The sequence below is a fragment of the Suncus etruscus genome, chromosome 4 (genome assembly GCF_024139225.1).
Source record: "Suncus etruscus isolate mSunEtr1 chromosome 4, mSunEtr1.pri.cur, whole genome shotgun sequence".
NCBI classification, from domain to species: domain Eukaryota; kingdom Metazoa; phylum Chordata; class Mammalia; order Eulipotyphla; family Soricidae; genus Suncus; species Suncus etruscus.
This window is the reverse complement of record NC_064851.1, coordinates 89,582,423-89,598,988: the sequence shown is the minus strand read 5'-3', so window position 1 is coordinate 89,598,988 and position 16,566 is coordinate 89,582,423. Positions and strand designations below refer to the sequence as shown.

The 16,566-nt window shown below is 35.1% G+C and overlaps 1 protein-coding gene and 1 long non-coding RNA gene across 2 annotated transcripts in view; both read left to right on the top strand.

Annotated features, from left to right (window-relative positions):
• MAN1A1 (mannosidase alpha class 1A member 1) overlaps positions 1 to 8,845 on the top strand; it is a 221,995-nt gene extending 213,150 nt beyond the window's left edge. The window contains 2 exon segments of the mRNA XM_049771358.1: positions 7,348 to 7,463; positions 8,332 to 8,845. Of these exon segments, the coding sequence (XP_049627315.1) occupies positions 7,348 to 7,463; positions 8,332 to 8,458 (243 nt within the window). The 3' untranslated portion in view covers positions 8,459 to 8,845.
• Positions 1 to 16,566, top strand: part of LOC126006058 (uncharacterized) — a 684,655-nt gene that overhangs the window by 213,619 nt on the left and 454,470 nt on the right. The gene's annotated exons all lie outside the window — the stretch shown is intronic.

The following is a 16,566-nucleotide window of genomic DNA, read 5'->3' as shown; positions in this document are numbered from 1 at the left end:
TGTCTGGAATTTTTCATTGTGTATAATATGTGTCTTGGGTGCTTTTTTCCAGGTGTCTTTTAGCTGGTACTCTTCAGCTATGCAGGATTTGGTTCCATGCTGTCTTTAGCTCTGGGAGTTTCTCTGTAATGATGTCCTTGACTGTTGATTCTTCCTGTGGATTTTCCTCCTGTGTTCTATTGATTCTTACATTGTTTCTGTTGAGTTTATCAAAGACTTCTATTTTCATCTGTTCACAATCCATGAGTATTTTTTCCATTGTCTGATCATTTGCTTAAGGTTCTTTTCCAATCTCTTCTGCTGTTCTACATCTCATCTTCCAGCTGACTGATTCTGTCCTCAGCTGCTGTCACTCTGTTGGAGAGACTTTTCATTAAGGTTTTCATTTCATCTACCGAGTTTTTACAGACATGTTATTTCAGTTTGGAGTTTTCTGATTTCTATCTTGTGGTCTTTTCAGCTCAATCTATACTTTCTTTGAGTTCTATGAACACCCTTCATATTTCTTCTCTAAACTCCTTGTCTAAGAGGCTAACTAGGTGGTTGGGACTTTTCAGGCCATCAGAGCTGCCATCTTCATTCTCTATGCATGGTGTTGGCCTGTGTTGTTTCCCCATTGTCACACTTGTAGTGTGTTTTTTTCTATGTGTTATGGTGGGGTTTCTTGACTAGAAGATGCACACAACCACAAAGCTGAGTGGCCATGCTCCTCTGGCTCCATCCTTTGTGGGTGGGACAGCTCAACTCTGAAGAAGAGCCCTTGGAAACAATTTGCAGAGAGGATCAAAGTCCAAGTCACAGGAGAGAAGAGAAGGTCCATAATGTCTGCTGTGTTTCATGTCACACAGCAGAAATTAGCTCCACCCTTTTTGGATGGGACAGCTCACCTCTAAAGAAGAGCCCTCAAAGAATGATGGGGGGAGAGGATCAAAGTCCAGGCCACAGGAAAGAAGAGCTATAATACATTTTATATTAAAACTTGAACACTGAATTGATACTGTGTGATTTTCTTAAAATAAAATAGCTTAGTTTTAAAAAGAACCTTTAGAAGGACTACTTTGTGCAAAAATCTTTCTTCACTTGACTCAGATTTTTCTAAATATCTCTACATTTCACATCTTTCCAGTGAATTGTTTTCTCTCGTATTTCTTGAGCCTTCCTGTGAGATTTAGCATATCATCTTTCTATTCTTATTGAACACTTTATATACTAACAGAAGCCCCCTCCAGGAAATGCATAAAACAATTTTTGATGTTAGGAACTATTATTCTGAAAGGAGTGGGAGGAAAATCAGGGGAAAAGAACAAGCAAACACTTTAATTACACCCTTATTCTCTAGTATTCTTTGTTAAGAAGTTAGCTAGCTTTAAGAACTATCCATTAGCAATAACTTCTATCAAAAAAAAAACTAAAATGAATATTGCCTTTGTGTATAATTGATCTTCTTTCTTTGGAAACTTGATGAATCTTGCTTATTACTCTCTTCAGTTAGCATGTATCTTATTACCAATCATCAGTCATTTTAAGTAATAGCAATTCTTTGGGTTTTTTTTTTTGCTAAGTTTTCTAATTATGTTTAGTCAGATAGAATTCTAATTTCTCTAAATGTCTTTTTCTTTCTAAATATGTATGAAAATTTAAGCTCATCTAAGCTTTGAATAAAACATTCCCTTAGTCTTCTAATAGACCAATAAAAGAGGTGAGACTACTCCCTGGTTTATGTCAAAAATAACATAAATCATTTATTTTGTTAAATCTAAAAGATGTTTATAAGAAACAACATTGTTTCATATTATTTTCCTAAGAAAGAACAGAATTTTTAACTAAGTCATTACATGCCAATTTTAGAAAAAAAATTCTGTTAACAATATTTTGACCAAAAATGAGTAGAATGCTGGGACATGTGATTTGCAGATGGATGTTCTGACTTTGATCCCCAAGCACCACATTATGCCCTGAAAAATAAATATAGTGGCCTCCACACCTCCCTAGGCATAGCCCCAAATCCCCTTCTCCAAAAAAAGAGAAAGTAAACTTGTTGCCAAATGGGTAAGAAGCATTTGTTTGCTTTGTTCTTCCAAGGTTTTTGTAAGATAACAAGGCTAATTTATGTGTTAACATTTTCTTTATTCATTATTTAATGCCTCATATGAAATGAAATTGATTTCCTGTGTGACAACACAGGGTTCCCCTGTTTTAGTCACTAATAATTTTTACTATGATTTGAGATGTTTTAAAGGGCAGGGGTTCTCGATAATTGTAGATTTATAAAGTGTGTGGCAATCTGTGTTTCCTCTATCACATCCCAAAATGTTTGTTGCCCTTGCATGCTGGCATTGTTACTCCACAGACCCCTGCAGCTCTGCTGTTATTGTCTTAGATCTTCTTCATAGGCAGTTGATAATGGGGCAATTTGTGGAACTTAGGGCAACCTCACTGCAAGTGTTTGGGGTTTGATGGATCACTTGTCTAATCTTCTGTCTTTAAAGAAAAATTCTCAGTTTCATCCAACCCGGTACCAGTAGGTCTCTGGCAGTATTGCATATCCATAGCACACAACTCCAATCTACACAAACTTACATTCCTGTCTCTTCTCCCTTTGCAGCTCTATCACCCCAGTTCCTCATTTTTTGATGTCACTTTTCCCCCAAAATTTTGTACATTCAATCCTTGCCTCAACCTCTTTTCATGGGACTCAAACTAAAATATGAGGATCTTGAAAAATCAGAGCCATCTCTATTTGCCAGATGACTAGTCACATCTGTTGAAAAATTTGGAAGCAATTGGAATTTATTTCATTTTTTGATGTTTGATGTTTGAAAATAATAAAAAGTTACCCTTTAGGTGTTTTTTATTCTGGGGACATGCAACCCAAATAAAACTCTGTTTACATCTGAGAATAATGCATGCTGCCAGCTCCTCCCTCTTTATCTGTCAGTTTTCTTTCTTTCCCTTTATACAATGAGAGTACCAGCTCTGTGGCATTTCAGGATGGAGCAGTATGACTTCACAGCCTCTGTTCTGAATATTATTTTCACAGCCTTTAGATCATCTTATTGTTTAAGTCAATTTATAAATGGTAATTGGTCAACATCAAAATTCTGTTCCAACTATTGAGACAGCTTTGCTGTTCCATACATCCTTTATTCATCCATACCCTATCCTCACATAAAGCATGCCCTTCCAAGCTTTTTCAACAATTGATAAACAATTGATAAACCTAATTACCAGTCCTTCTGAAAGAAATTTTAGAATTTCTTACTAACAGTATCCAAAAAAGATATGAAAGTATATAATTCAAAAATCCAACCTGAGATTTATAGGCTGCTATCAGTCTGTTAAACATAAGTGTTTTTGGCACTTATGAATATATCTGACTGAAAATGCATCTATCTACAGTTCATTTGCTTCTTTCTCAATAATTTCATTTAACCTTACTGCATTTCTCCTAGATACACTATATTAGTTATACTACTAATGGGCTAAAAGTCTGTAACATATAAGTTAGATTTAAGCATAGATAGATAGATAGATAGATAGATAGATAGATAGATAGATAGATAGATAGAGAGATAGTATAATACAAATAGTGTGTTGTGTATAAATGTGAGTATGCCTAAACTATATACTATTTCAATAGGTATATTGTAGTGGTTAAATATTATATAAGGATTTTTTTTTTCATTTTTTTGCTCTTTCTGCATGTCTTTCCTTAATCACCTAAATCTCTCACTGATTATTCTGGTTCTTAGAGACTTTTTCTTCTGTTCTTCCACTCACTATCTCAGCTTTGGTTGATCCCTATGTCAAAACTCTTTTTTGATATGTCCATTTGCCTATATTTCTATATTCTTTTTTAAATATCTTTACTTGAACACCTTGACTACAAATATGATTGTAGTTGTGTTTCAGTGATGTAAAGAACACCCCCCCTTCACTATTGCAACATTCCCATAACCAATGTCCCAAATCTCCTCCTCCCCACCCAACCCTTACCTGTACACTAGACAGGCTTTCCACTTCCCTCATTCATTCATATTATTATTATTGTTATTATTATTATTAAAGTTTTCAGTATAGTTATTTTTCTAACTGCACTCACCACTCTTTGTGGTGAGCTTGATGTCATGAGCTGAATCTTCCAGCCCTCCTCTCTTTGTCTCTGAGAATTATTGCAAAAATGTCTTTCATTTTTCTTAAAACCCATAGATGAGTGAGACTATTCTGCGTCTCTCTCTCTCTCTCCCTCTGACTTATTTCACTCAGCATAATAAATTCCATGTACATCTATGTATAGGAAAATTTCATGACTTCATCTCTCCTGACAGCTGCATAATATTCCATTGTGTATATGTACCACAGTTTTTTTAGCCATTCATCTGTTGAAGGGCATCTTGGTTGTTTCCATAGTCTGGCTATTATAAATAGAGCTGCAATGAATATAGGTGTGAAGAAGGGATTTTTGTATTTTATTTTTGTGTTTCTAGGGTAAATCCCTGGAGTGGTATAGCTGGATCGTATGGGAGCTCAATTTTCAGTTTTTGGAGGAATCTCCATATCACTTTCCATAAAGGTTGGACTAGATGGCATTCCCACCAGCAATGAATAAGAGTTCCTTTCTCTCCTCATCCCTGCCAGCACTGCTTGTTCTCATTTCTTGTGATGTGTGCCAATCTTTGTGGTGTGAGATAGTACCTCATAGTTGTTTTGATTTGCATCTCCCTGATGATTAGTGATGTGGAGCATTTTTTCATGTGCCTTTTGGCCATTTGTATTTCTGTGGCAAAGTGTCTGTTCATTTCTTCTCCCCATTTTTTGATGGGATTAGATTTTTTTTCCTGTAAAGTTCCATCAATGCCTTGTATATTTTGGATATTAGCCCTTTATCTGATGGGTATTGGGTAAATAGTTTCTCCCACTCAGTGGGTGGCTCTTCTATCCTGGGCACTATTTTCTTTGAGGTGCAGAAACTTCTCAGCTTAATATATTCCCATCTGTTTATCTCTGCTTCCACTTGTTTGAAGATTGCTGTTTCCTCCTTAAAGATGACTTTAGTCTCAATGTCATGAGTCTCAATGTCATGGTGTGTTTTACCTGGGCAGTTGTGTGCAATGCAAATGCCCTACCACTGTGCTAGTGCTCTGGCCCCAAGGGCAATAACTTTTAAAAAGTCAAGTTTACTCTTCTTCTCTCTAGGGTCACTTAAACATTTTCAGTTCCTTTTCTCTCTGCTCTTAGCATATTCCAATCACCTATTATTACTAGTAATATTAAGAATTTACATAAAATTGGGGCTGGAGTGATAGAACAACAGCTAGGTGCTTGCCTTGCATAGGCCAACCTGGATTCAATCCTGAAATTGTATGTGGGCCCCAAGCACTACCAGGAGTAATTCTTGAATGTATACCCATGAGTTAACCCTGAGCAATGCCAGTATGATCCAAAAACCTTAAAAAGAAAATATTTTTCGTAAAGCCAAGGTGGTTCTGTTCCCTAAAGGCCAAGAGTTAAAAAAGATTCAATTAAAATGATGTCCTGCAGTAAGGCATCTGCCTTGCATGTGCTAGCCTAAGACTGACAGCAATTCAGTCCCCCGGCATCCCATATGGTCCCCCAAGCCAGGAGCGATTTCTGAGCACATAGCCAGGAGTAACCCCTGAACGTCACTGGGTGTGGCCGAAAAAAAAATGATGTTCTGCTTTGATTCTGATGACTAGATACCTCACTATTCACCACTCGACTGCTATGAAGCCAGGTCCTTCAACTGTTAACTCTCCCATCTTTACATTTCTAAGTTGCAAAAATCTTAAGTTTCAGGGTCATGTTTTAAACATAAAATCATTATTTTTCTTTATTCTTAATTTTGCTTATCTACAAAGGTAGCACCTTAAGACTAGAGGAGAAAGAGTGAGGAGGGGTGAAAAGAAGAAAAATAATAATTCACTACCAAAACCACTCTTTTTTATAATAATAAAAGATGGGGCTTATAGAAACTTCTGTAGGAGGGAGATCAACCATTTGCCTGTCTGGTCCTCTAATAATTAGATAGTTCTGTGCTTAAAATAATCTTTAGGAAATTACTAGAAATGTTTGTTTTGTGTTTAGCAACAAAAATCCTGCCCATTTCTCCTCAATCTTGATTTCTTTCAAAAAAAAAAAAAAACTTCTCCAGTTTTACTTCCTATCAAAAATCGATTTGTCAGTAAAGGAAGGGTGGGAAGGAAAAAAAGCAGGCCCAGAAAATTTCTTTCTTCCACATGGCTCATTGTCTGTCACTAAGAATATCATCGAAGCATTTTAAGCTGTCTGTTCTTTTGCCAGGACTTTAAATAAGTACTAAATCAGAAGATATTTTCTATTTCATGTAGCCAGCCAGTGAGATATTCTTTAACCTGGCAATTAAATACTTCTCTTCGTGGCCCCGTGCTCTCTTCCTCTGCCCTTCAGCACTAGTGTGTAAATCAGTGTCCTCATTATCTGTATCCCCAGATGGAAGCAAGGCACCCAGCCCACATCCCTGCTCTCAGCATATGCCTCCTTTCTCCTCTCTCTGGCCTCAGACTTAGAGCCATGTTTTCTTCCAATACTCTTTCTCTCAGCCCTAAACACTTTCTTAACTGGTATGACAAGGTCTGGACTCTCCATCTTCTTGGTAGTTGGACAAAATGGGAGAAAAATTAGGAAATAATTATACTTGTTTTAGAAAGGAGGGACAAAGTTATGACTCATAAGAGAAAAATGAAACAGAAATGAAAACAGGAATGTGAGATCATTTTTCTCTAGATGGTTGCCAGCAGATTCATCCTATCTTTTCTCATTTCATACTAAAGAAATGAAAAACAATATATGTTAGAAAGCACATTTTTTTCACTACCTTCCTTTTTATTTTTCTTTTGCCCTTGTCGACAATATAACAAATTAGTACTCCACAAACAATTAATTAATAATAAATAAAATATACTGGGCCAGAGAGATAGTACAGCAGATAAATCACTTGCTTTGCATGCAGTTAAACTTGAGTTCAGTTCCCACACCACATATGGTCCCAAAACAAAGAGCCAGGAATAAATCCTGGATGTGACCCACACAGCCAATGGAACCAAAAATAAAAATTAAAAAGTTATTCTGTTGCATTAGGTGGCATATTTTTTATACATCTTTCAGTGTCTCGTATTTAGTTTGCATTTACATTTGATGGTTACTTTCCCCTAATTTTCACCTTAAACTGCTACAAGCTGTCATTCGGTTTGAGAATTTTATTTGAATTTGGCAAATGAGTAAAAATTAGTGACAATCTGTTTAGGAAAATGTGACCAATTTCTCACCCACTCCCTTCCTGTTATTCAGGCCCTGGAAAGTCACTGCAAAGTTAGTGGAGGTTATTCAGGCCTAAGGGATGTTTACCTCAAACATGAGACTTATGATGATGTGCAGCAGAGTTTCTTCCTGGCAGAAACACTGAAGTAAGTAAAAGTTGTTCTAAAAGTATATGGCTGAGGTACCCAGACAGGTCTTCTTTGTTAATGTCTTTATTCTGAACACATTTTAGTAAAAATCAGTTATGACTGCTTTAGAATATCTTTCCACAGGCAAAGGGTATACATAGATGTCTTCCATCATTATAGTACTTCCTCCCTTGTCCATATGGAGTATGTTCCAAAGGCCAGAGCAGTGCACAAGTGGTAAGGCATCTGCCTTGCCCATGCTAGCCTAGGACAGACCATGGTTCAATCCCCCGGTTTCCCATATGGAATTCCATATTTCCAAATGGAATTCCCCTAGGCAAGGAGCAATTTCTGAGCACATAGCCAGGGGTAACCCCTGAGCATCATCGCCTTTGACCCAAAAAACAAAAACAAACAAAAACGTCTAGAGAGAAAACAAACATAGGTAATGTGCCAAATCTTATATGTACATATATATAATTAACTTTTATTTATAAAGTGGACACAGTAAAAGCTTAATACTGATAATTTATTATAAAATGATTAAAACAGTCAACTACAGTAAAAATGATAACTGTACTCCTTCAAAATATCTTACTGCAAGCAATTTTCAAACCACACTTTATCATGGATAACAAACCATGGAAATTCAAAAGAATAAGAGGGAAACAATATATATAATTTTAAGATGTGGAACTTCTTTGTTGTTCAGACCCTAATAGCAAAGCACAAAGTAGCTTCCTTCCCTGCGTTAGAATTTCGTCTCAGAATTTTGCCATTGCCCTTAGTTCTTCATAGTAGGAGACATTGACATGGTTTATGCTGTCTTTATGGTTTCACTGTTTCATATGGTCTCTCAGTCACTATATACTCATTTCTTTTTCAGATATTTGTACTTAATATTCTCAGATGATGATCTTCTTCCACTGGAACATTGGATCTTCAATACGGAGGCACATCTTCTCCCTATACTCTCTGCAAATAAAAAAGAAGTTGAAGTTAATAAAAAATAAAGTCATTTCCTATATTGCTCCATTTCCTTCACTACATACCTTAATGATTCTTTTTCTGGTATTCAGGCATCTGATGAATTTTTATTGATACATATGTGGTGATTCTTAGTTCAAAATTGTTTTGCAGTCTTTTATGTTTATTATCATAGGCCTGGCCTAGATGAGTCTATATTCCTTATTGTAGCATTTATTATTCAGTCAAGGGAGCATAGGTTTTGCATTCTTTCTCTAAACTATTATCTTTAAAGTTTATGAAGGTATAGTATCATTTTTATTAAACTCAATAGAATGATATAACAGTAACCTCTTAATTACACATTTGATTTGACTGCAAAACTTTTTTCTCCTCTATGAGGAGATGATGTCTGCTTTAAGCTGTAATGTTTTGCCATGTTGCAAAAAGCCATAATAATAAATTAAATATTAAAAAAAGCTTTTCCCTTTTTGATTTCATGTTAATCTGGTTTGTCTATTCACCAGAGACAGATCTTATAACTGTGACAGCCTCTTTATGCGGGTCTATCATTATTGATAGAATGTCTTCACTCACATTATAAATCAGATTAGAATGTCATTCCATAAGAATCATCTCATGTTGACCTCATTTCATTGGAATGACAGTGTATGTTTGTTTTTAATTATATTAGCATTTCCTCATTTGAGAATTAGTCCTAAGTTCTTTTTAAATGATCTGTGTCATATCTGAATCATGTATTGGTAAATTTCTTTCACCCTTTACCATACAAGGAAGTGGAAAAGAATTTCAGAGCTCTGCTGTTGCCAAATTACATTTTTTCAAGAGACTTGGTACAACTTTTAGTATATTTGCTTTTTGCTTTTAACTAAATATATGAAAGAATTGGGTTTTTATAAAGAGAATTTTATGAGGTTTTTGTTTTACCCCATCTTTGGTTTTGTTGAGGAACAAATGTGCATTTGTTTCTAAATTTTTCAGATTTAAAAAGGGCTTTTTTAAAAAATAATTTGTTTCTCTTCAGTTTTTAAAAGTAAAATTTTAAGTCTTAAAGCTTTGGCAATGTATCTCTATTCATAATCAGTTGGGAGAAATTGAATAAGCGTTTAAGCTAAATAAGAATACAGTACTTTCTCTGATTCAATTCAGTTTGAAATCTCAGCTTAAGCAAAAACATATATAAATGTACATCCTTATGTACATTGGATCCCAAAACCCCAAAACAGAGCAAAATAGTTCTTCAAAGCGTTCTTCAAATATTTCCTTCAAAATAATTCTTTAAAGGATTGTTCTGAGAATACAAATGGTTTTCCTAGGAATAGATTTAGTGACACTTTGTTGATTTTTTTCCATAATGATTCATATTTTATATGTATTCCCAAAAAAGGGCTAGTTTGGCAAGGCACATATAGAGTTGCAAAGACTTTAGCCATCCGCATTTTCATTAGCCGTGATCTGATTGACCATGAATTAGGGTGAAACATATGAAATCATTGTGGTTTAAAAATATCCAGTGTTTGGCTAAGGATTTAGCTCCGTGATAAAGCACTTGCCTTGCATGAAGGAAGCCTAGGGTATCACTACTAGGTATCACCAAAAAAAAAAGAAAAGGAAAAGAAAGAAACTTTCCAATATCAGCAATTTTAGTACACTTCAACCTAATTTTTTTAAATAATTATTTTCTTAGTGTTGTAATAGTCTTAATTATTTCAGCTCTTGAAAGTATTTTAAAAAATATTCTTTGTATGACCTGCTTTTATTTTTTCATTTTTGACCATTGGGATATATCAAAGAAATTAGTTGATGGAAAAAATATTATTATACCATTATTGCCATGCCACTGTGTTTCTGTAACCCAGAATAAACTTATCCACTCATTTCTCCAGGTCACCTTATGAAATGAATAGATAGTGAGAGTCCTTTTTTCCCAGGACTTTCCCAAGACAAAATACATAAGATTATTGCCAAAATTGGGCATTATGTATTCAGATGGTAATTTTGATATGAATGTCTTTAGACTAAAAATTTAGATTATTTTCTTTACTTTCAATTTGATTTGAAGAGCACAAAGATGATATATATTTCCAGAGAGGATAGTACATTAAAACTATGTTGTATGTACACACACTGATTATAACCTATCTTGTATATCCTGGTGTAAACAAGCAAAAAGATTGTAGTATATATTGCTCTGCCAATGGAAAGAATAAAAAATTTTAAGTAATATAACTTGGATTTTTTTAACATGTGTTTCAAACACCAAAAACGTTAACAAGATAAGATATTTTGGTGATAATATGTACATTTATGATTTCTGATTTGTTTTAGAAAACTGAAGTTTTAAGTAGACATTGTCTTTCATTCATTTCAGCAAGTATGTGAAATTAAGTTTACATATATATTTATATCCTAAAAGATGATTAAAGTAGCACTTAATTTTGTGTTTCTGTATATGTTTGAATATATTTTGTGCAATTAATACTACACATGTAAGTTGTAGGTACAAAAAAAGACTCTTTTATATGTATTGCACATTCTTCACATTTTGGTTTGTACATAATACCATCCTGTCATTTCAAACTTTATATAAATCTCAACTGTTATGAGAAGCATAATAGATATTGACAAAGTTTTTAAAAACTATATTTGTAAAATTTCTCTATTGTGAATAAAGCCTTTTCATATATCTCCTCATTTGTTACGTTTTGCTCCTTTTAAGGAAAGTGCACAGTTGCAGTGGAAATATTTTAATTCTAAAGGTGATTTCCTACCACAGTCAGAGAATTCCCGACAAGAAGTTGTAAATAGTTGATATTAGTTAAGTTTTTCTAATTGGTCTGCACAGTCATTACAGAGAATGTTACCTGTCTAATTTGAATTAGATCAAAGATCTTTGGATTGGGCTGAAAGCAATTGTTAGAAGAAACCATCAGGCAAATGGTAGCTTGTGCATTCTTCCAGACCATAAAGAATGATGATTATGGGCTTTTTCCAGAAGATAGAATTAGTAACTGGTTCCAGGTTGCAGAAAATTGCATGATTTTATTGTTTCTTGCAGGTGCATAGTATTCTATTGTGTAAATATACCAGGATTTCATAATCCATTCATCTAAATGTCATTGCTTAGCTATTGTACAAAGTAATGAATGAATGACTATGTAAGCAATGAATAATGGTGTGTATATGTCCTTTTGAATGAATTTTTTAAGTTTGGAGTTGATACCGAACAGTGGAATTGCTGGGTTATATGGAACCTTCAATACCATTTCTGCAGGGGTTGAACCAGACAATGTTCCCATCATCAGTGGATGAGAGTTCCTTTTTCAACACAGTGTTTCTACTGTTCTTGATATGTGCCATTCTCACTGGTTTGAAATGATATCACAATATCTTGTTTTGGATTTCCCTAATGATAAGGGATGCAGAGCATGATTTCATGTACCTATTGGTCATATGCTTGTATTCTAAGAAGTGTCTGTTCATTTTCTCTCCCCATTTTATGATAGGGTTTTTGAATTTTTGTTGTTGTTGATCTTTGTGAGTATTGTATATATCTTGTATGTCAAGCCTTTATCAGACATGTTGAGTGTGATTATTTTTTCCATTCAGTTTTAGCCTTTTAGTTTTTTAGTTCCATCTTTTAGTTTTAGCCTATGTTCCTTTTACCATACAGAAACCCTTTAATTTGATGTAGTCCCATTTGTTTATTTTAATTTTGTTGCCTTTGCCAGTGTATCCCATCAGTGAAGATGACTCTGAACCTTGAAATACTCTGCATATATTTTTCTCAATGTACTTTATAGTTTCCAGTCAGATCTCAAAGTCTCTCATCCACTTTGAATTGACTTTATGTAAGATGTGAGCTATGGATCAAGCTTTTTTTTATGCAGTCATATAGTTTTCCCAGCATTAATTGAAGAGGCTATTGTTAATCCACTTTATATTCTCAGATCTTTTATCAAAATTTCACTGTATACAGATATGAGATTTTGTTCTTGGGTATTTGATACCAATTGATCAGAGAGCCTATCATTATTCCAGTATCAGGCACTGATACTGGCCACTATAATTTTATAATACAGTTCCAAATTAGATAATAAGATAACCTCCACATTTCTTGTTTTTAAATATGACTGGCTATATTAGTGGCTCTTCTGATTCCATACAGACTTTATTATTGACTTTTCTAGATCCTTGAAAAATAATGTCTGAATTTCAATGGGGTTTATTGAATCTATATAATAACTTAGGTATGTCACTTTAACAATATTAATTCTTCCAATCTGTGCGCATGCAATCATTTTCCATTTTATGAAATCATCTATCTCTTTATTAAGTAATTTAAAGTTAACATGTGTATATCCCTCAAGTCCTTTGCTAACTTGATTCCTAGATACTTGATGTTTTGAGATACTATTTTAAATAGGACATGCTCTTTAATGTCTTTCTCTTCTTATTCATTTTTTGTCTATAAGAATACAATCAATTTTTGTGTTTTGATCTTGTAAATGGCTACTTTGTTAGATGGATTTACTGTTTCTAGGAGCATTTTTGTGGACTCTTTTGGGTTCTCAATATTACTGTGTCATTTGAAAATAGTGTTGATTTGATTACTTATTTTCAATTTGGATCTATGTTTGTTTTGTAGTTGGTGTTTTTTGGTTTGGTTTTTTGAGTGATGCTTATTTGTTTGTTTAGGGGCCACATCCAGAAGCACTTCAGACTTACTTCATTTCTCTGTTCTCAGGAATCAGTCCTACTGGACGTGGGGGACGATATGGAATACCTAGGATTAAATCCCAGTCGGTCACCTGCAGTCAAATGACCTACATGTGTGCTATTGCTCCGGCTTCCAGTTTTGGTGGGGAGGATTTTGCCGGATTGCTAGAGCCAGGACTTCTAATAAATATATTAAATAAATGTGGAGTGAGTGGATATACTTGCTTTATGCCTGATCTCAAAAGAAATTCTTTCAGTTTTTCACTTATATAAGAATGATACAGATGGGGACAGAGCGATATAGCACAGGGTGTTTGCCTTGCAAGTGGTTGACCCTGATTTATTCACTAGCATCTTATATGGTCCCCTGAGCACTGACCAGGAATTACTCCTGAGGGCAGAGCCAGGAATAATCCTTGAGCACTGCCAGATGTGGTCCAAAAACAAAAAAAGAAAAATGATAACTTATTGTGAGTTTGCTATAGATGGCTGTTACTATCTTTAGGAAAGTTTCAGATACCTAATTTGTTGAGAGTCTATCATTGGATCTTGTAAAAGACTTTCTCAGCATCAATTTATCACATGATTCTTATCTTTCATTTTATAAATGTCAAGTATTATGTTTGTTAATTTACATATATTGAAACATCTTTACATCTCTGGTGTGAATCCCACCTGGTTGGAGTTGAGGAGTATGATTATTTTTTAATATGTTGATAGATTCAGTTAGCTAAGATTTTTCAAAGGATTTTTGCATTGATGTTCATCAGGAATATTGATCTGTAATTTTCTTTTCTGAAAATGTCTCTGTTTTCTTTAGTTGTTAGTGTAATATTAGCTTGATAAAAGATGTTTAAAAAATCAGGTCATTTTCATAATGGGGCTCCCAAGAAATGCTGGAGTTTTATGGGAATAGGACCACTCATAAATTTCTCACCTAGGCTAGTAGTTCAATGCTAGGGCTGAGGGTATAATGTTACTTAAGTACTGAATTGACAGGGATCACCAGATAAATCCCTGCTGTGCTCAGGGGCTTCTAACTCTACTCCTGAAGATTCTCTTTTTGTTTCTTTGTTTGTTACATTATCTTTAATTAAGCACCCTGATTATAAACATGATTGTAGTTGGGTTTCAGTCACAAAAAGAACAATTTCCTTCACCAGTGCAACACTCCATCACCAATGTGCCAAATCTCCCTCCACCCCTCCAACTTACATTTGAAACAGGCATTCTACTTCCCTCATTAACATTGTCACCATAGTTGTCAGTGTAGTTATTTCTCTAACTGCACTCACCACTCTTTGTACTGAGTTTCATATTGTGAGCCAGTCTTTCCAGCCCTCATCTCTATTGTCTCTGACATTGTTACAATAATGTCTTTTCTTTTTCTTAAAACCCATAGATGAGTGAGATTATTCTATGTCTATCTCCCTCCCTCTGACTTATTTCAGTCAGCATAATAGATTCGATTCCATGTACATCCATGTATAGAAAAATTTCGTGACTTCATCTCTCCTGACGGCTGCATAATATTCCACTGTGTATATGTAAAAGAGTGTCTTTAGCCATTCGTCTGTTGAAGGGCATCTGGGTTGTTTCCAGAGTCTGGCTATTGTAAATAGTGCTGTAATGAATATAGGTGTGAAGAAGGGATTTTTGTATTGCATTTTTATGTTCTAAGGCTATATCCCTAGGAGTGGTATAGCTGGATTATATTTCCAGTTTTTTTAAATATAATTTTTATTTTAATTATAGTGGCTTACATATCATTCACAGTAATATTTCAGGTACATATTTACATTGAATCAGGGGAATTCCCACCACCGAATTGTCCTCAGACAACCGCTCCCATCCTGCCTCCCATCTTCCACTCTCCCCCCCAGGGGCTGCTAGAATGTGTGGTCCCTTTTGTGTCTAGTTTATTACTTAGTGGTCTTATAACTGTTTGGTCTTAGTGCCTCCATAACTGGCCCCTCTAATTGGGAGGCGGGACTAGAAAGTTCAAGTTATGTGGTTTTGTTTGAGGAAGAGAAAGGTAATATAATGGGGTAAAAATCGACTATGCCAACTATGAGCAGAGTCATTCTAGAGGCTCTCATCCTTGGTTTGAGGGACAAAGGGAAAAAGAAGAAGGTGAGACACCACAACAGTTCAAAAAGAGGAATCAAATAAGATATCCAGTGAGCACAGCAGCAATAAAAATATGCACCACATAGTTGCCATGGTCTTGAGATAGGAAATATGACAGGGCGCAAAGAGGAAGAAGAGAAAAGAATATTTTATATATTTTAAAATATATAATTAAAAATTGGACAACTACTTCAATATCTACCCCAAAACAAAGAAATCAACAAAAAAAGATTAAAATATAATAAATTAAAATAAAAATTAAGAAAAGAAGGATTATTTAGTGGATTTTTATCTCTCCCCCCACCCCTGCATAGGCACAGTAAATATTTGGGTCATCCGAAGCGGGAATCCCCTTGGCCTAAGAAATACAGGGTTTCTCTACACTTGGAATATATTGTCATGGGATTATTTATAGACTTCTTTCACGTTCATTTACTCTCCCCTTGGTGTTTTTGTGCCGTATGGAAGACTTCTGCTCCGATCTGGATCATAAAAACAGACCTCTAAATCTAGAAGTCTTAGTCTGTGCACAGGTCAAGGAGTGGAACTTATGATGAAGACTTTCTTTGTGATTTTAGAAGTTCTGTTTCCTCAATGTCATTTTAATCTGTCTTCTGTGGTTAGTGTTCTTGGCCCTTGCGCTGAAACGCGGATGGAGCCTGGGATATCGTCTTTCGTTATGTTTCCAGAAGACCTGTTCAGTTGTAATTGCCTCAGTCAGGACTCTGGAATTGGACGTCATGATTGTTATGCAGGACGTAGACCAAACCCTAGACTAGGGCTTTCTTATTGGTCCCAGAATGCATACTGCCCAGTCATGGTTCTATCAGCCGGTCATCTCTAGGTCACGTTCTTGGCTTTTGCACAACCCATAGTGTGGTAAGTCTTCTGATTTTGTTTTATCATTAGTTGGTAAGGTAGGATAACCTATTCTTATGTCCATTTGTCCCCAAATTTCTCGTTGTCAGAATATCTTTTAGAACTGACACATGTTGGAGATCAAGTAGTATTCAGGATGTTCCAGATGGACTTTGGTTCCTGTAGCTATTGTGAAGAACTGTGTCGATTCTATATCTGGGGTTCAGGATTCAAGTCTGGATGGTCAGTGTATAATGTTCTGGCATCTAAGATGGATCCACATGACATATTTTCAAGGTGGGAGACTCCCCTGTATTGTAAATAAGTATGAGTTCTTATCCTTAGTAGATAAGAGCTTGTTTATATACATGGGATTTCTCCTTTTTTAGTGTGCCTTTGCAGGAAGAAATGGTGCCTCATTATATTG